Source organism: Chiloscyllium punctatum, chromosome 22, assembly GCF_047496795.1.
Source record: "Chiloscyllium punctatum isolate Juve2018m chromosome 22, sChiPun1.3, whole genome shotgun sequence".
NCBI lineage: Eukaryota > Metazoa > Chordata > Chondrichthyes > Orectolobiformes > Hemiscylliidae > Chiloscyllium > Chiloscyllium punctatum.
Window position 1 is genome coordinate 12,654,617 of NC_092760.1, and position 20,821 is coordinate 12,675,437.

Here is a 20,821-nt window from a genome sequence, read left to right on the forward strand (position 1 = left end):
TGGGAAATTGCAAAGGCTACCACTGAGAATGCTTTGGTTGGGATAGACTTTACTGGTTGATACTTTGTGTCTACTTGCAGACATTCTCTTCCACTGTAAGATGGTCTTGAAAACTTGCAATGTTGATCTGCTGGTACAGGTTGATATGATGCCATGACATTTCAAAATAAGATTCAAATTACTTGTGAGAATTGTGTGTATGTAAAGGAAGAAAGAGCTAAATAATATGTTAACAGCAGAGGAGTGAGTAACAAACATTGTTTAAAAGTTAGGTACTTACTAATAATGTACAGTAGCACTCCTTAGTTGGTAGGCATTTGTCCTCTGAATAAAATGAACACCAGTATCCTGCACCTTGATTGCACTCCAGTAATTTACTGCATAGCAAATGCTGACTGCTAACTAATTCAGAATCTACTTCAGAACTAAAGACTGAGTGACAGCAAAATACAGAAGTTTTGCTTCCTCCACTAAACGCACATTTTCGCCAGTCTCCAGAAAGAGCCTACTTGTCCTAGACACAGCCCAAAGATTGGGATCTTGTGGCAACTGTTCCTACTTCTTGTGGTCCTTTGCGTTAAGTTCCAGCTGTGGCAGATGTGTGTCACAACATGTTCAAACAAGTTGATTCAAAATACTTGGACCTCTGGTATCTTGGAGAAATAGCGATCATTCATGTGAGCACAGAACTATCAGTCTAGCTTCTTCCTTTACACTCTGTAGAAGCTGATGATTCCATATCGTTATAGAACATCTTACATACATACAAGACCATAATGTGTATCATTTAAATGAAATAAACTAAAAATGCACAGATTCTCTAATTCATCAACTTGCCTTTGGATGTATCATTTCCTGCTAGAAATGATACAGTAAATAGTTATCATGGCTTGCAAGCTACCACTTCTAAACTTGGAGAGTAGTCCCTCAGCAACTTTGGGAGATAAATTAGCTACTAATTTTCTTAAAGGGGAACAGAAAGAAGTGCATAAAAATCTCATAGCTCTGGAGTTGATTAAGCAGCAATGATGTACATATTTGGCACATGAATGTCTCAAATTAAAATGGTTTAAAGAGTTTTTCAATTACATTTGAAAAGGGGAGTGATCCTTGTTTTCCCTGTTATTTATATGATTAAATCATAACCAAATGCACCCCAATTATAGTAATGATCAAGATCTTACAGAAGTTACCTGAACTCCAGTGTCTGATTTTTCATTAGTACAATACTGGGTTTACAGAGTCGATGTCAGAAACAGTGCAGTTACTACAATCTTACTTGAAGGATCTTCATTGTACTTTATAATTACACGAGATGAATTATTCTGCAAACTTACCAGCCACAAGACACATATTTCAAGAGGAGAAAATCATTCCATTAAAGTTAAAGAAATTCTAGTGAAGCAATTGTAGATGGCCACAAAAAAGCAATTCAATTTTTTACCTCCAGCCACTGAAAACCTCTTCAGAACATTAAATGCAATAGTATTCTTTAAATTCCGGAAACACAAGTTAGGGGACAAGAAGGAACTCTATTCCTTACATAAGCTTTGCTCAGTTTTTTAAAAGCTTGAATTTTGAAGGCAGCCAATCATCTCCCTACATTTATTGACAAGTTAGCACATTTCTAACTACTTACAGATTCCAGTTAAATGGAATAAACAAAAAGTAAACTAGAATAAGCAATACTTTTCCAGATTCAAATTAAATTTTAACATAAATCAATTTAGGGAGCAAATAAAATCTCCAAAGGAAAGATACAGCAAAGGAGGGTTCTGAAGATTGAAGTTCATGAAGACTCTGATTGGGTCTATTTATCATCCAGTACATAATTTGCCTTTCAAACAGTAAAAGCCAGAATTCAGCTGTGAGAATACCGCATTAACTGCTCTTTAGACATTTCTGGTAATAAAGTGACAAAACTGGATATACCAATACATGAGCAGGGAAAGCAATAATATTCACGGGCACAACAGATTTTCCCAAATGATTGAAAATGTTATACAGAGGAGTGCAAACGGTGCAGGGTTGTAATTTCCAGTAAAATTTATTTTGGCCACCATTTCCTCAGGAAAAGAAAACAAAAGAAAATAAAATGAAAACAAAATATGTCATCCTAAAAATATTTCTGCTGGTTCAGGCTTACATCATACAAAAAGACATGATCAAAACAGTCCAAAAAGCATGTGTACAATCTTTACTTAGCAAAGAATAAAATAAATACAAATTGATCCAAAAGGCTTCAGATGCATCTCAATTTTTGTCCTTTGTTTTTAGTACAGCTATTATCTAGATACACCACCAATTAAAAACCACAAATGGCTTTAAAACAGAAGGGAAGAGTGAGTAATTAAGAGGCATAAACTGCTAGTAAACAGTTGGTGCAAGTGTAGAAACAAAAATTATTTAGCACAGGATCTTAAACAATATTAGAAAACAATTACATTTAAAAAAGTTTGTTGGATTTGCCTTTTCCTATCAAACCAACTTGAAAAAAATCTATACAATTTTCAAAAAACTGAACACCACTATCTTACAATAAAATAAACACTGATAGTAAGCCAGTGTTATGATACATTTTACATAATGTGCAGCACATTCAAACAGTTCTAGTGTTTGTTTTGCCCTCCTGAATGAACAGTTAAGTAACATGGTGCTGCTTCCTCCTTAATTGTCTGCACTAAACGTGGAAGCATGAGCCAAATAATCTCAAATAGCATTTTTGCTAGTTTTGTTTTCCTGGTTCATTTGTTTGCTTCCCAACCCACCCCCCACTTTTTATATTAAGACAATAATAGAGTAAAGGTACTTAGCATATGAGGTAAAAGTGTCCATTTAAAAAAAAAACAAACGTAAACAGTTATAGTTACTTTGTTAGGCTCTGCTCTCCATAAGTCAACAGCACCAAACTACTGCTTGAAGGATATCTGGCTTTGAAAAGCAGTGATTCCTGCTGCCATTTGTGAACCATCATTACGGCAAATGTAATCGTTTTTGGCCAGGGAGGGAGGAGAGGCTACAGACATTCACAATCAAGGTGCAGACAGATAATTAAACCTCATTGTTTAAACAAAGCACAACTCATGTCACCCCAAGTGCGTAGGGTTGTTTTTCTGGGTCAGTCACTACTGGCTCGGGTACATTCTCCAAAAACAAAATCTAAGAGCAGATGGGTATTTTAAAAGCAGGATGTAATGCCATGTTACCTCAGGTCACACGCAGTCCACCACCAATGGTATTTTTGGCTGTAAAACATTGTTTTAGGACACAGAGCATTTATGCCTTGCAATATTCCCCTCAGTACTATTCAGGCATCAAGTACACTGTTCAGTTTTGTAATTGGAGGTTAGAAGCAGAAGCTAATCTTAGACAGGAAAGTAGTGGATGCACTACCCTCCATTCTTGGATAGAATGAAAGCTAGTGAAAAACTTTCTGAAAAATGTACTTTGTACATGGATGTGTGCACAAGTGTCTATGCTTTCACATATGTGTATTTTGTAAATTCATGTGCGCGTTGGGGCATGTGCATGGTTATATGTTCGTGTATATGCTCTCGCTTATCTCTGTTAAATGTGCTCTATCGTGTACATCTGTTAATGGGTGTGCTGTTGTGCATTTTCTCTGCACTTGACTTTGGTGTGTATGTTTTCCCATTTGTGTGTTCCCTTTCTTGTATGTGCATGTTTCTGCATTGTGGTGTAAATATGCATTTCGTACTCACGTATGTACAAGTGCAGAAATGAAAAGATAGATCTGGCCCTACCAAGTATAAATAACTTGATGCTTGTTGTTCCAGGAACTTCTGTCTTAGAAGACAAGGTATCCATATTGCTCTTACTCCCTAAGTAATGTTGCACTCATACAGAAAACAAAATTGGAAAGTTTAAGAAACATTGCTGACTTTGGTGAGATAATGGAAGATTACTCAACTAATGTCACATATTGGCCCACTTGTTTTTCAGACTTGAATCTTTATTTAAAAAATCCTGAGAATTATTTCCTCACATCTACTTTATTATTTTCAAACATATAAAATGGAAAGTTGATGGTGGCGACAGTGACCTGATAAAGTACATTTAATAAAATCATTTTCAGATTTAATTTGGTGGTTAATGAAGCTTTCAAGAGACCTTAAGACTGATTCTGAAGAGAGTAAGGGTAATTTTGAAAACATGTTCTTCCTTTCAAATTACTTGAAAGGCTTTTTATTTGGTCTGCCTTGGAGTACAGGCTGAACTATTCACAGGGTTGTTTCAGGCAGCAGAAAACAGCAACATAACATCAGACCTGCCTACTTAATTCATTGCTCCTACTAGTCAAAGAACAGAGAAAAAATACCAGTGATAGCAAAATAACAAACTGGGGAAAAATATACAGTATGTGCAAATTGTAACGTACCATCGTCACATCTTTTGAAAAAAGATTCTGCTTTTTTCTTACTTTCCTTACAGTAAACAGATATAATACTGATGCTGGTTTCATCTCAATTCCAGTCTACAGAACCTCACTGCTGCCCATTTCTTGCTTTCTCATTTATAAATATAAGACCAACAGTAAATGCGGTAATAGAAAATGTGACAAGATATCAGGGGCACTGTGACACAATGAACAGTCACATCCTTTAGCACTGTTGCTACTGTCACAGATAATTCATAATTTCCATTACTACTCCCCACCCTGTCAAGTTGAAACACAAAAAAAATCAAGATTTTCTTTATTCAGGGTTAATTTGGTACCTTTTACAGCACTAAACATTAGCAACTGTAGAGCAAGGAGCTCCACCAATGTTTTCTTCATGATACTAGACTCTTAAAATAGAAACAGAAAATGTTGGAAATACACAAAGTCTGGCAGCATCTATGGAGAGAGAAAAACAGTCAATGTTTCTGGCTTGCGACCATTTATCAGAACTGAGTATTGTTGACAGAGGTTACAGATCTGAAACATTAACTCTTGGTTTTCCCTGCAGATGCTGAGTATTTTCAGCATTTTGTTTTTATTTTAGTGCTCCAGCATTCACAGTAGTTTTTTTTAAAATGGTAAAAGATAGCTATATAATCCATAAAGGCTTTTATGATCATTTGAAATCTCTATTATTTTTGTTTGTAAGGATATTAGTAACAGTTGCCATCTGTTATTTTGAACATAGTATCTGGAGTTCTTTTTAATGGTCAGAGAACATTTTTTTCTGATGATAGACTACTTATTTAAAATCCTATCAAGAGTAACACACAAAGATTAGATAGGCTGTCATTCATTTCCAGCTGAATAGCAAGTTAGTAAGATCACTTCTTCACAGTAGATGCAGTCCATAGCTGTTGTCTAACCAACTTTACTCTTTAGCAGGCAAAAAGGCAGGCAAGGATTCACTGTCTCCTCTCAACCAAGATGCCATACTCTGCTACCACAATGTGGTCTGTGGCTTAACAGTACTACTAAGGGAGAGTGAAAAGATTGTTACAGATTATGGAGAAACTGAACCAAACATATTTACCAGTGTTTGTAAAGCTAGGAGGCATTACAATTATTGCAGAAGGACTCATTTCTGAATTCAGAAGGAACACCAATCTAGAAATCATTAAATACTAAGAATAATGCAAACGATTGAAGCAATGATTAAATATCATAACAGGAGCAGACTTATAAATAAATAAACAAAATATTTAAGAACAAAGCTCATTGTAGAAACTATAATTGTTATAAAAATTAATATAAATTATAACTCCATTCCTGTTTTTAATAGTTCTCTAAATATTGGGGATTCATAACAGTGCAACTTGTAGTAGCTTGCATTTTTGCTTTAATAAAAGAAATAATTGCAATAGGCAATGGAGGCGAAACAATATGTGCACGAGTGGTGTAATTTTTTTTTAAGGCTATACTGCAGTACATGATAAGAAAGTTCACATCGAGAGAGGATTCTTGATTCAAGTACTGCCAAACGTAGGGTCAAACTGTCACAAGGTTGTTTAGATCTGGGGCGATAAAACGGATTCCAGATTTTCATTCCAGAATCTGGCAGAAATGCAGTGATTCCTTTAGTCTGCAATTCATGCCTTGCTATAAAATTATCTACAGTGTTGGTTCTGGTGATTGATATATTTTTAGACATAAGAAAAACATTAGACACAACCTTCTCCATTCTTGCATTATTAGCTTCAGACCACACATCAAGTAATCTTGAGAATATCAATTAAAACTCCAAGCCACAGTGACAAAGCATCCAAATATTGAGTAACAGCAACTGACACTTTGTAGATGGTCTTTCTGGCAACTTAAACAGGCCAGTGATACTGCTGTCCTAAAGTAGTAAGAGCTGATATTACATGAGTAATGACAGTGTTGAGGAAGGAGAAAGTGAAGGCAGAATCTTTCTCCCCTCTTTGTCAAAAGGGAAATTTTCAGGTATTTTTTAGATAGTCAAGGAGCAGAGTCTCAAAGCACAACATCTGCTTCTCTTCTCTTCAAGGCAGGAAATAGTGTACAGAACAAGAGGGCCCAAAAGATTCTTGAGAGGAAGAGCCATGTAAGCATTGCAGGCCATTCTGATAGTGACAAAATATAAGATTTAGATTGCAGAAAATTTCTAAATTATTTAAAAATTCTGATGTACTAATCAGGAATACACCAGTATAAACATTTCATAAATACTGTATCCTCAATTAGATCATCTTACATGAAACCACTTTGATTTCCTTAGGGTTTTCTAGGGGACAAGATTCAGGCATGCTCTCTCCAACTTGATCAGGACTTCCCAAACTGTGGGTCAGGAAGTCCAGTGGAACCATAGCCAGACATAAGGGATTGCAAACTCTGAATGAGTAATGTGTGCCATGGAGTTTTGACAAGAGCTAACAACGAGGTCCATTAAATCTTACACTCCAAACCAAAAGGCCTTAATTCTATCAAGAAGAATCTAAAGAAAAGCTAGGTGGTTTTTTTTGCTTAAAAACTCATCGCTCCTTCATTTTATCCTCAAATGACTGAGCCCATATTCGGTGACTACAACTGCATAGCACTTTCATCAGGGGATTACTGGTGATTTAAAAAATATAATTAGGCTGTTCAATGCATACAGGTATGAATGGGTTACACCAAATATCCGGAGTTGATGTTGCAATCTTCATTTTTAAGTCCACATTTTTAAGACACTTAGTTTATCTATGACATGAAAGTCATACAATTTACAAAATAATAATGATTAGGTGTGAGAAAGAACTTAGTTAACTGTTAAAGGATGTAAACGGTCAGGTATTATTTTATCCATTTTTTTAATAAACTTTTGACAATAGAGTTGCTTTTCATTTGTGGGCATTAATCAATGCAAATTATATTTCTCAGATTATTCAATGAAAAAAGATTATTAATAACTAAATGTAAATACATCCAGAGACTTCTTGGCTACTCTAAATATAATTTTAAAAGTAGCAACAGATTGGCATTGTGGTAGTCAGGACAATATCTCTTTCATGAGGAGTGGAGAGATTTATTTGCATATCACAGCTAATTTCATAGTACGAGTGGAATCACATTTTTGCTTCACGAACGTGGGAGATATGCAGCATGTATTTTGTTGTTTTGACCAGTGCAGCTTTGATTCTGTTCATGCTAGCTCCAGAGAAGTTAAACACTTAATGACGCAGCTTGCGTTGCTAAACTACAAAATTAGAAAATATGAACACACCCTTTTTTTAAATAGGGACAGAAGGGAGAGAGACTATAAAGAGAAGAAAATAATAATTTGGCCTGATTCACCAAAAGGTTTTGTTTATGTGATTGCTTTTACCTAAAGCTGAACCTTTTATTGATTTGCTGGTTCCAATTGATATTGTTTGATATACAGTAAAGATTAATCACAACTGACACAAAGCAATATAGTTTTCTTTCCTCCTCTCCCCCCTTGAAGTCAAACAATTCTCAATCTGGAGGATGAGATAGACTAAGCCCACAGGTTGAACTATGCCAGGTGATTAAAATAGCATTAGCTTTTGCAATCCTAGTAGCCAAAAGACAAGTTGCAAACCTCCTCCCTCTGATCTTTTCACAGATGATTCAATCAAAAGTTAAGTCTCCACTTTTAGATTTTGGATTCCTCTCGACCCAAGTTCAGTGCAGTCTAGAACTCACATTCTTACCTGCTAAACATGCATTAGTGGGATGTGCTGAGTCAACCTTCCTTAATGGGCTTATCATTCCTTTATACATTTCACTATTGTCATCACTCACCAATTCCCACTGCAATTAAAATCAATAATTAGGTTTTAACTGATGTTACACATATACTTCTTACAGCAAAGACTCAAATTAACAAACTTCAAAGTAAGTCTGGAAAAGTAGTAATAATTTTTGCAGGTTAAATATCAAAACTCAAATGTTGCATTTAAGTCAATCATTGCTGTAAAAAACTGAACAGATATTAATTTAGTTCACTTCATGGAGATTACCAAAGAAATTAATCTCTTGTAATTCTAAAATATTCAAGCTAAAAACAATAAAGAAGCAACTTTCAAAAGGAATGCTAATCGCATGTGGGAAGAACGAGCAAATTTCCCCTTGCAGTAGGATTCAATTGACTTAGATTCGGGAAATTGGTCAAAGCTTAGTCAGCACCATGATTGCATATTTAATACCATATTTATTCTATTAAACTGCAAGATTGAATGAGAGACAGGCAGATGTATCAGGCAATACATCAAAAGAAACTGGAAAGAAATGTTTGACACCAATCCATGGAAAACAAACAGCACATTTATTTTCTACAGCTTACTTAAGTTTGTAAGTTCTATTACTTTCAGTTACTCCCACTTGCAGACTGATCGTTTGCAATTAGTTACCTTTCAAAAGAGATTTCCTGCTTTTTTCCACTGGATAGATCACCACCAGTGGCTATGCTTTATAAATGATTTCACTGTCTTCCAGGACTTTCCCCAATCTATTTTGCTTCTAGACTTGAATTCCTTGATTTGTTAACTATGTTAACAATTAATGTACCATCACCCAGGAGTGTATTTCCATATTTTTATAATTTGATACTGATGGCCTATTAATCTTTGGAATAACCAACACAACCTGATCCCTTCAACAGCTGTTCCCTCCACAAACCCTACTCTAAAGCAGCCACCAAAAATTATTTATCAGTTATAAAAGTGTATGAATTAACATGGAATATGAAATAGGCACCAACTTCATCACTCAAGATTACTACTGCTTTATTTTAACAAGCCACATCACTTATTTTCTTTTCCCTCCACAATCATAGAGTAGTTAAGACTTAAAGTCAATGAGGCTGGTGGAAGCAGCAACAACCTTCAAATACAAAGTCGATGGGCACTTGGGGAAATCAGTTCGCTGGGCTATAAGGATCGGACTGACTGGATTGCAAAGAGGGCACGATGTGACCAACGGCTACCATCGGTACTGTAATGACCATCGCTCTACTCTTCAGTGTCCCTTAAATGCTAATAGTACAATTTTACAAAATATTGGTCAGTGCTACATGAAGCTGAATTTAAGCACTGGATTTATAGTTCTCTCTCATCTTAAACATGCTTCATTATTAGAAGCCAACTAGTATCTCACCTGCGTGATCATTTTTAACATCAACCAGAAGTGTTTTTTTTATATTGTGGTTTGATCACAATAGTCCCTGCTCCTATCTTCACTAGATGTTGTCATCATATTTGTGTCAAAAATGGGTCCGAGTTGTGATCAGGGTGGGTACCCTATTTGATCTCCTGTTATGTATCTAATATCTGTACTGCTTCTCAAAGCCAAGAAAGCAGTAGTTGCTCTATCGCACTGTCTGCATATTGATCTTCATTCTGGAAAATATAATAAAAGCATTCAAGGACTGAATGTAAGTGTGTACTGCCAAGTTAGTTGCAAGAAACCATGTGCATTTTGATTGTTTGAGTTGTTTAAAAGGTGAATTGTATTGCTGTACATGCTTCTTTAAAGGGAAAAAGAAACAAGGCGGTGTTTAAATACAATATGATTCGTCACCAAAAAATAACCTGCTTAAATTACCCCAAGCTTCAATGAGTCATCAGATTTCAATTATATTTGACTGTGAGTGTTGTTTAAGAGAATGTGTCAGGGTGGGATGATGTTTATTAGTACATCATATTGCTTTAGTAATGGGAACAGAGGAGTGAATAAATAAACACAACAGTTCATGTACAACTTTGTTCACTCAAAAAGGCAAACAATCAAGTTTTGACTGCTAACTCACTTTAATGCAGTGTTAGCATTTTTATATTTTACTCATTTGATCCTGATTCATTGCCAGACTGTCTCTCTCCAGGTTTATGCTTGTAGTTTACCAACACTAGCCACTTAGGAAGTTTTCCACTAATTATCCAGCTTATGCAAACTTAACTTGGGATAAAAAGAAAGAGTCCAGGCTTAATTAATGAGTTGAACAATGGGACGGTAAATTCATTGATCTACTGTAAACCAAACTTAGTTGATTTGAGCATTAACTTTCTGGATCTGCTCAAATAATTTCCAATCTTGCACTGTGGGGTGCACCACACTGGAGCCAAGGTGAGGGTATAAAATGGTGTTCCATAAGGATTGTAAAAATAGTTAATACATGGTTTAGGCTGAAAAGGAGTTGAAGCTTGGATTTGAACCTCGTTAGAGACAAAAAAAACCTGCAGATGCTGGAATTCAAACTAGATAGGCAGGAGGCTGGAAGAATACAGCAAGCCAGGAAGCAGCAGGAGGTAGAGAAGTCAACATTTTGGGTCTAATCCTTCTTCAGGGCTGGGGCTGGGTGTAGAAGGAGCTGCAGATAAAGGGGGAGGTGGGAGCAGGGTGGTGAAGTGGAGATAGGTGAAGACAGGTACGACCTGGTTGGTCAATGGGAGGAATGAATCTGGTTGATGGCAGGGAGGAGGGGAAAGGGCTGGAAAGGGAGTTGGGGGTGGGAAGGGGGTGTTATATAAAATTGGAGCAATGCCAGACATGGCATCAATGCTGAATCATAGCACTGATACAAATAGTTTCTAAAAGAATGTTGCATTTTCAAAATAGCAAAAAAAACAAGGCAGGCATGAACTGTGTAAAATAAATTCTAGTAAGTCATTAACAAACTTGTACTTCCAATGTTCAAGTGAGCAACCTGGAGGAAAATCCACTTGGTTAGAATTGACATTTACTGCAGTAGATTAGATATGTTCAGCTTTCTACCTGCATAAATGCAACTAATTAAAAAAAAATAAAACTAGTACATACTCAGGGGATAAATATGCATTCAATGAACTCGCACAACACTAAAAAGATTAGTGCACATATCACTGTAAACCCTGCACCTAACCAATTCTTGTACAAGATATTGTTTCAGTAGACACCTTAGACACACTAAATACCCTGTAACTTCTGCAAGTAAGCTTCTTTCACATGTGGGCCAGAAAGTGAATGACAGCAAGCTGTTTCACCTCAGCAAAGGAAGAGACTACTTTCAGAATTAGAAACTCTAAAAATGTGATTCATCCTGCTCTGAAGATGGAACTCCTGCCCTTCCCTGATAAATGTAATAGGACAATCTTTCACATAATTATCAGATATCAGAGTCAATAGATTGTAACAGATTAGCACATGGTTTTTGGGGTTGGACACATTTGGTTGATTTTTAAAAGATTGTAATGATGATAGTAATTTACCAAAGTGCATCCCAACCAAGCAGAGTGCTAAGAACACATCGCCAATTTTCAACAGATTTATTCCTCTTTTATTCACCAGTCCACAGTTATAGTTCAAGTTTACATATTTTTCCAGCTAACGAAGGTCATCTGCAGATTGCTTGATTGTAGATACCACAGCAAAAAAAAACACAACAACAGTGCAGAAGGTGGACCTCCAAGTGCTTTCTCATCTACCTAAATCCAAATCCAAAACATTGGTTCCTCAACTATCCCAGCCATGATGGACTAAATTCAGCACTTACACCTTGCATTGTTAAAGCACCTTTAATACAGTAACAGTTCAGGCTGCTTGATACAAGCATATATTTGTATGGCATCTCACAGAAATTATCAACCAGGGAGCAATTAGACTGAATTGCACTGTGGATCATAGCCTGATCAGTAGAGATGGCTGAGTAAGAGATACTAGTTTGATAGTTCAGATCAAAACTTGTCAAAAGATGAGAACGGGACTCAGCAATGTTACAGCAAATAATGATAACTAGGGTGAATAGTCAAGATTTATGAAAGGAAAATTCTACTCGAAATCAAGGGAATGGGTCGACTCCACAAATAGCAAATTTTTGCAACTTTGTTACTGGCCCAATGTCTCGATGACACAAATATTTTCTAGAACACGTGATCAGCATCACTACCATATAAGAGGGGTTGGTGGAAGAAGTCTAATGTCACATTGCTCGACATCAGCATTGTCCAACATATGCAGCAGCAGTGCGTACAACATACAAGATTCACTGGAACTCAACAAGCCTTTTTTGACTGCAACTTCAAAACGTGTGACTTCTATCACCTACAAGGGTAAGGGCAGTAGAGGCAAGGGCACAGATGTAAAGTCACCAGTCTGACCTGGAATTGTATCACTGGTCCTTCATTGACACAAGTTAAAAAACCCTCCCTAACAGCATCAAAGGTATTACCTCCATCACAAAGACTACAAAGGTTTGAGACGGTAACTCACAAAAGTAGATGAGTGACAAATGCTGCTATTGTCAGTGGCATCCACATCCACTAAAAGATTTAGCTACTAGCCATATATAGCTCAATGTGTGCATAGTGTTTGCAGGAATTTGTTGGTCATAGAGTGCGACTAAAATCAGAGTGGGGATGCCTTCTAATTGTTGATGGCAATTCATTTCTTTGGTTTCGAATGAGGGAAATGCTTTTAAGTACATATATATTGTGAAATAGGAATATATGAAAAGTGCTTACTAATTTTACATCTTGTTAAAAATGTTGTGTTGCCACAGCTGTGGCAAATCAGTGATTTCTGCTGGATATCCAGTGCACTATGAAATCCAGGAACATGAGTATTTGATTAAAGGATGATGTCATGTGTAACAGTGGGGCTCCCAATAGTTGAATGTTTATACAAGTGCTGAATTATACATTATATTAATCAAGGAAGCATCTGAGGAAAATTCATGATTGAAACATATTAGATACACACTGCAAGTGAGATATTACCTGAATAGATCAACTGATTATGACCAGGATTGTCAGGAAAAAAAAAAATCACCAGATCAGAGCACTAGAGTTTTGCTCCAACTGAAACAAGTAACAGGCCAAGCTGCAGGTATACTAGTGTTGAAGAAAAAAAAGAGAAGTAAATTGTTAAGACCAGTGGGGTCTCTGAGCTGCACGAATCCCACACAAATCGTATACAAACTGACCTTTCCAAATTAGCGCAAGTGCAGCTAGCAAAAAAAAGTTTGACCAATTACACAAATCAGCAAAAAAGTGAGATATTTAACCAGCAGGTCTGTCACATGGGCACACTGAGATGAAGAGTTTATGCAAAGTTGTTTGAATTTGACTCATTATTTGATGCCTTGGACACAATTCTGGTCTCCATATTATAAAATGATGATTAAGGTATTGGAGAGCATACAAAAAAAATTTACAAGAATGACATGTTACAATTTTCAGAAAGGATTGAACAGTTTGAGGCAGAATTGGGGTTGCGGGCTATGTCCAAGTGTGGTCTTTAAAATTACACAGGGATTTGGTGGGGTTGGCGTTCAGAAAAGGAAAAGCTAGTCAAGTCCGAGCAGGAGAATGGACGAGCAGGTCATGTTAATATGGTTAGGCGAAATTTAATGTTAGGTGGCACGCCACAGATTATTTACACCATTAATTTTTTTTTTGTGTTGTAGATTCTATGTAATGAATTATGAGGCAAGTATTACAACTTTAGCATGTTGGTGTATTTACTGAGGGACATCCCTTGTGATGGGATACAAGGACATAGAATCAGAGATGTTGCGTCGTGTTCTGGAACTAACCCAAGAGTCCTTGGAGATCCCCAGATGTACCGACCGGTCTTTAAGATAAATCAGGTAGTTTTGTGCATACTGAGAAACAAATTATCTGAGAGGTGATGTATATCTTATACACAATGTGGAGAAAATCTTGGAGAAGCTAATGAATGTTAACCAACCAACAATTCTCAATTCTCCAAAACTATTAGCATGTACTGCAAATGTGCAATAATGTCCTGTACAAGGTATGAAAGGAATGTGTTTAAACATCAGTTCTAGGTTGAATTTGTCTCAGACTGTCTAAACTCAGATAAAATAAAATTGTGAAAAGCATCATATTACAAAGGTTGGAAATTTAAATTAAAAATAAAATTTCCAGAAAGTGCTCAGACTCAAATCAGGGAAAGGGAAAGCTAGAGGCAATCTTCCAAATCTTTTGACCTTTTTGTTACACTGAACAAATTTTCCTTTAACATCAATTACTTACTCCAAATAAAACATTTTTTAATGAGAACCAACATATTTTCAAGCAATGCCTCCCTTTTTAGAGGTTATGTTCTACACTCTTCAATTCAGTTCTGCACTGCTCTGATTTCTTCCCTGACCATTTCTTTCAGGCCACATGCTCACTGCTTGTGTTCGATTTTCACCTTGTTCCCTCATTCTCATTGATTAGAATTTGCTCAGTTTCTGTAAGGGCTTTATTCTCCTCTCCCAGTTTTGCAGTCTCCTTGGTAAACAAAAAACAATTTTGACAAAAGGTTACAAAAGCTTAAACTTTAACCCTACATTCTATCTCAACAAATGCTGCCAGATCTGCTTAGAGATTTACAGCATTTGGTGGATGTGCAATTGCAGTTCTCTGAAATATTTCCAAGTGACCTTATGCCTTTGTCTACAGACTCTAAAAGTTTGATCAGTCAATTGTTTAAATCTGGCTAACAGCCATAGTATGTGTTGACAAGTGTGGTGCAGGAAAAGCGCAGGAGGTCAGGCAGCATCTGATGCGTAGAACAGTCGATGTTTCAGGCATAAGCCCTTCATCAGGAATGTGGGGACGGGGGAAGGGTGCTGAGATAAATATGGGGGTGAGGAGAAAGGTAGCTGGGAACGCAATAGGTAGATGCGGGTAGAGGGGCATCTACCTATCACCTTACCAGCTACCTTCCCCCCCAGCCCCATCCCCTATTTATCTCTCAGCCTCCTTCTCCCGCCACATTCCTGACGAAGGCCTGATACCCAAAACATCGGCTCTCCTGCTCCTCGGATGTTGTCTGACCTGTGCTTTTCCAGTGCCGCACTTTTCAATTCTGACTCTCCAGCACCTGCAGTCCTCACTTTCTCCTAGCCAATGTGAAAAATACTTAATTTCTAAAAAATGCTTTGATATCAATTTCTAAAAGATTTTATAGGAGCTTGTGTTAGTGTCTTTTTTAAATAACCCCAGCTTAGTTAAGCACTACACTAAACTGCTTAGTACCTCATTTACATTGCTTGCTTCCGTAAGCGATTCTAAATACAGAAAATACTCAACAAGTCAGAATGGAATGGAACAGTTTCAAGCAAATATAGAGAAGCAAGAGGTGGATGAGTGGAAAGAACAAAAAAGAAATTCTGTGCTAGCACGGAAGGCAGGAGAGATTATGTGACAAAAAAGATGACACTACAAAGCAAAAAGAAATTATCATTTCTGAATAAACCTGTGCATCCAAAGGCTTCTCAAAGTATTTGAAGGGATGCAATATATAGTGGATTATTCAGGAGCAAAGTAACAAGGAGGGAGTGGGCAGTGCAAAAGAGGTGGATTTTTTGCTTTATTTTGCAAATACTAATGAAAGCCATTGCTGTTGTACTTGTTATGACATGAAACTTGATCTGATACAAATTCACCATGGTAAATGTCCTTAAGAATGATCAACTAATGACAGCTGGGAGTTAGCATACTTACAAAGTTCAAAAACACTGCTCAATAAGTAGTAAACATGGGATCCTTCATGTATCTACCTTCTACTTTTGTTTTGAACATTCATTATTAGGACTTTCCTTTTGTCATTTTCACCTCCCTTCCACTCTTTGTCATACAGTAAAATTAGGCACCCATCACACAAGGAAGTTGCATTCTCATACATTGAATGCACATGGAGGACATTACAGTCAAGCCATTCTGTAGATTACTAATGCCTGCACTCTGGGCTTTCTAGTAGAAATCACTGGTGAACAAATCTTTGATTTTTAGGTTAATACCTCTTCCTCAGATGCATCAAAACTGTACCACTGCCTTCAATTGACGGTGTCTCAGCATCGAGAAACTAATTCAGATGAGACCTGTGATCCATGTAGTTCTTCGACATTAGTTTTAACAAATCAATCAACTGGAATGCTTCTGATAGTTCTCTGTACAAAGTATAAATATGTTACTGTAATGTTAGTTTACTGCTATGACCAGTAATTAAATTAGTTGCAACTACACAGCTGACAATGAGCTGCAGAAGCTACTGACTCATGTGGTTTCCGAAGATAACTTTAATGAAGGAAAGTTCATGAACGTTAGCAAAATATAAATTTACAGACAAATATCTGCTAGATATTTATTACTGCATATTTGCCACACACAGTGTGATGGAAATCATCACTGAAGGAGGAACTTAATTTAAGTCTGATATGAGAACGAAGGTAGAAGGCATATCTGATATCCTTTTGAGCAACAGGCGAGCGTTGAGCCAATCATGACACATCCATGATTAAAGTAAGCCAGAATTGGCAGGGAAATAACACCCTACAAGAATAAATTATGGTTAAACTGAAGTGGAAATATTTATCAATTCACTGCAGTTACCAACTGATAGATACTTTCTCAATTTTAAAACAGTTATCACATACCATTTCTCTAATTTGAATATCGGTTTCTAGTTTCCTACTTAATTAAGCATTTTAATGGGTGAACTGGAAGAGTCCCAACAAAAGTTGCGGAGACTCCTGCAGGCAGGACTGTCCTGATGTAGAAAAATATGTAGGGTAAGTATGTGTTTGCATGTTGAAATGCTGAGCAAAGTACTAATATTAAAGGGTGGAGAGAATAAAGGAAAAAAAGATTTTGGTTGACATTCAGAAATATTTCTGCAACCATTTTAATTTATTTAAAAATATTACTTCAGTCCTCAACAGCAGTTATTTGGTTGCAAACTAATTTTGAAAAGCTTTCATCTTTTGGTTTTGAGACAGTTTTGCTCATTAGTCTGTTGGCTTTTAAATCACTTATACCGAATATCAATTCTATTAAAAATATCTTTAATGAGTTATGTTCCAGAATTGAGTTAAAAACATTGTAAAAGACCATCACTAAACAACAACAGAAAATTGCGACCGCTTCTAGGCAAATTCCTATCCCCACACCCATTTACCAAAAAAATTCCAATTCCTGTTCTACTAACGTACCATTGCCAGGTTGGGCAAGCAGCAATAAGGAAAACTGAATCCCCAACATAATTGATTTAGAAGAAACGCTGAATTAATTGTCTCTTCCATCTGCACATTGTTTGGCTAATAATTACAAATGTAAGTATAAATGGCTGAAATTTTCACCTAGTGCCAAATGTAAAGGCAAGCACACCCTGATATGTGAGTTAAGTACAACCAACATTAAATATTAATGCAAAGATAATATAAAATTTCCATTCTGGCTGCACTTGCACAACAGACTATTTGCATTCTTTACACAACTCATGACCTATGACCGTTTTACTTAACTGATCTTGTTAGCTGTGACCTTCAATCCACTTGTCTTAAAGATGGAAATAGTAAGAACTGTAAAACTGTTCCAGTATATTCCCCAGTAAACTGAAGATCATTCCCTGCAGGTTCAATATAGAAGCATTTGGCAGTTCAGACAATAACAGATTTTTTTTTCATATATACAGTTTTTTTATATATATATGCATGTGTGGGTGTGTATATATATATTTATATATACAGAATCTGCTCAATTTCTAACACTTTGTTTTCTATAAATCACCTCGTTAGGAAATAAAAGTACTCAACAGTTTACTTGATCTAATTTCTTCAATACTAGGAAGACCTGAATATTTCCCTAAGCTTTAAAAAAAAACCCAAAAATCTCAGGACAAATTCAGTCTGTCCCTCTTGTACCTTTTCCAGTGCCCAAGGCACTGAAAAACTTACTTGAACAATGAACAAGCATGTGACTTTTTAAAATTATAAAAGAAACACTCTTCATCAAAAGCCATGCATGGTTTTGGTGCCTACCAATCCCAGTAATAAATCTACATTTCTGTTCCTTGTATTTTAAAATAAAGTAAGAGGAGAATATCTGTAATTTGTGTTGTGTTCATTACACAATGTACCTCTCTTTGTCTGTAATTCTGAATGAACCTTCACTACTTCAGTCACAGTTCAATGATTGCTACCTCTTTGTTCTCATGCCTCCAATCCCTTGCATTCTATCCATCTTTATTCTCCGTTATGTTGTATTGTACTAAATGTTCTGCCATTCTGCTCAAGTAATCCTGGAGTTGAGAATTGAGAGAATGCAATTCAAGACCAGGACAGCTGACTAAGTTTCGGCCATAGTTTTCTACCTATTTCCCTGAAGAGTAGACAAACTTAAAACCAAACTGGTGGCAGCAGGCACACACTGGTATTTTCACTTGGCTTGGCGCTGGTCTTTACCCAGCTTGTACGCCCAATATGGATCTATAAGAACACAATCTCGCACAGAATCTCCCTTAAATTGGCAAATCAGGAACTGTCCATCACAATTTTGTTCCCAGAAAGGTTTACACATTCTACAAAATCCAGCCTGTTCTTTCAGCTACTTGGTTTCTGAGTTACTATCACAGTTCACAGGCGAAGATACAGTGGTGGGGGAGTTCATGCAGTCTGTGGGGCTGTTGATCATCTCATCCGTCAGTGTGGCATTTTTTGAGAGCTGTATACCCTGGATCAATTGGATAAGCCGTTTCACTTTTTCCAACGAGGTCTGCATATCCTTTTGTCGAGCAAGTAAAGTGTTCTTAGTCTCCATACATTTCTGAAAAGAAAAGTTTATAACAGTGTGATCAATTATTGATGCGACTAAGAACATATTCCACGTTCCATATAATTCCATATAATCTTTCATTCTCAATGTAGGGTTCAGGATGCACCATATTAGTTCTCATACAAGCCTCGAGTGATATTCCCAATTGTGGCAGCTGGAATTTAATTAAGTAAATACAAGGTCTATTTTGCCAAGAAAAAAATAGAAATAATAATTACACTTGAATGGGAGAACGGGTGGCATATAAGAGCAGAACGAATTTGGTGGGGGTGTGTGGAATTCATGTTCACAAGACATTAGATGCAGCCAATAAGTTAATATAGCTGATGGAATAGAGGCAGAGCAACAGAACGCAAAGATTTACTTCAAACCATTTGGGATATTGTGTGCAGCTTTGAGCTCCATACTTTAAATTCCATATAGAAAGGGTGTTAAGTTAATATAAATGGTTGAGTATGGATTCGTCAGGTACTTAGAAATACAAATGTAAATACAAACATACAAAGATCAGGTTTGTCTTACAGCAGAAGAGATTCCAGACAAATTTGATGCTGTAACCATTCTTCTTTGTAAGATAAATGCTTCATGAAGTAATTTATGAATTTAATTTTTTCAACTTGAAGAACAACATAATTTCATGATTCATATGATTTAGGAATATAGTTTTTAAATAGCCATTTCAATGTGCAGGACTTGAGTAGTGCTGAAACTCAGACGTATATTGGCAAAGAAACAAAGTCTTGACGAGCATAAGACAAAAAAGATTCAGAGTTTATTTTTTCAACAATAATCATTTTGATTATGGGGAACAAAACGTTGTGTATGCAAGATAAATTAGAGCACCTGGTTTGAGAAGCTGGCAAAGAAACTGAAAGTAATTTCAATTCAAAGATTGGTTAACATTTAATAAATCAGAGTTAGAAATGGAAACAACAAACAAGTGTTGGCCCCTCTCCAAGTTTCAGATTGCAGTCAGTAAATATACAGCTATCCCAAAAATCTATGATTGCCCAAGATTTGAGGAGGGCTGGTAAACAAGGGAAAGCCTTAAAGTATTCAAATATATTTCAGATTAAAAGAACACGTACAAAGTCAAAAATAATGAACATAACACTTTGACTGATACACCCTTGCAGTGTTGCGCTCGGAATAGTTTCTCTGAAGATTTCTTTTTGGTTATTGGCTTTTATCTATGTGACTGTTGAAGAAAGGCAGTGGAGGGCAGCCTGGAAGCAGCATTGAGACAAGCAAAGAGAGAATCTGCCACAAGCTATAGGCCAGTAGCAGGGAATTAATCAAAGATGATTTTCTAATTTGGATTCACTAAGCAAGAATGGAGAGAGGCCCATGCTCGATGCTAGTGCAAGAGCCTCAAAAAAAAAAATCACAATGTTAGAGTCAGTAAGCACAGTCAAAGTGAAACCTGAAAACTACCCACTTAAATTTAGAAATCAAAATGCGTGCTAACCTTAAAGGAACAAGCACATGAAATGTTGCTGTGTCAGGTGAACTGGCTGACTGTCTTCAGTTTGAAATTAAGTTTATTACACTTCTATTTCTGTCCTGACTAATTTTTTGTGTATATTGACTATGCTAGAGTACATGATACAGAATGTCTTCCCTGTTATTGCATAGTCAGAAAGGGTCCTGTAACATGCAAACAAACTGAAAACAGCTTTTAAATTTATAGAACCTAAACTGTTAATAAAAATTCATTCTACTGACAGCCAGTATCACGCATTCTGATGTTGAAATTATAACAAAGTGCATTCCTTCAAAAACAAACTTATTAACAATC

At 36.4% G+C, this 20,821-nt stretch overlaps 1 protein-coding gene across 6 annotated transcripts in view; it reads right to left on the reverse strand.

The window, feature by feature from the left end:
- Positions 1–2,028: 2,028 nt before the first annotated feature.
- Positions 2,029–20,821, reverse strand: part of phf21aa (PHD finger protein 21Aa) — a 336,953-nt gene continuing 318,160 nt past the window's right edge. For all 6 annotated transcript variants that reach the window (XM_072591807.1, XM_072591806.1, XM_072591809.1 and 3 more), the window contains one exon: positions 2,029–19,014. In XM_072591807.1, coding sequence (XP_072447908.1) covers positions 18,796–19,014 — 219 coding nt within the window. In that variant the 3' untranslated portion in view covers positions 2,029–18,795. The remainder of the gene's footprint in view (positions 19,015–20,821) is intronic.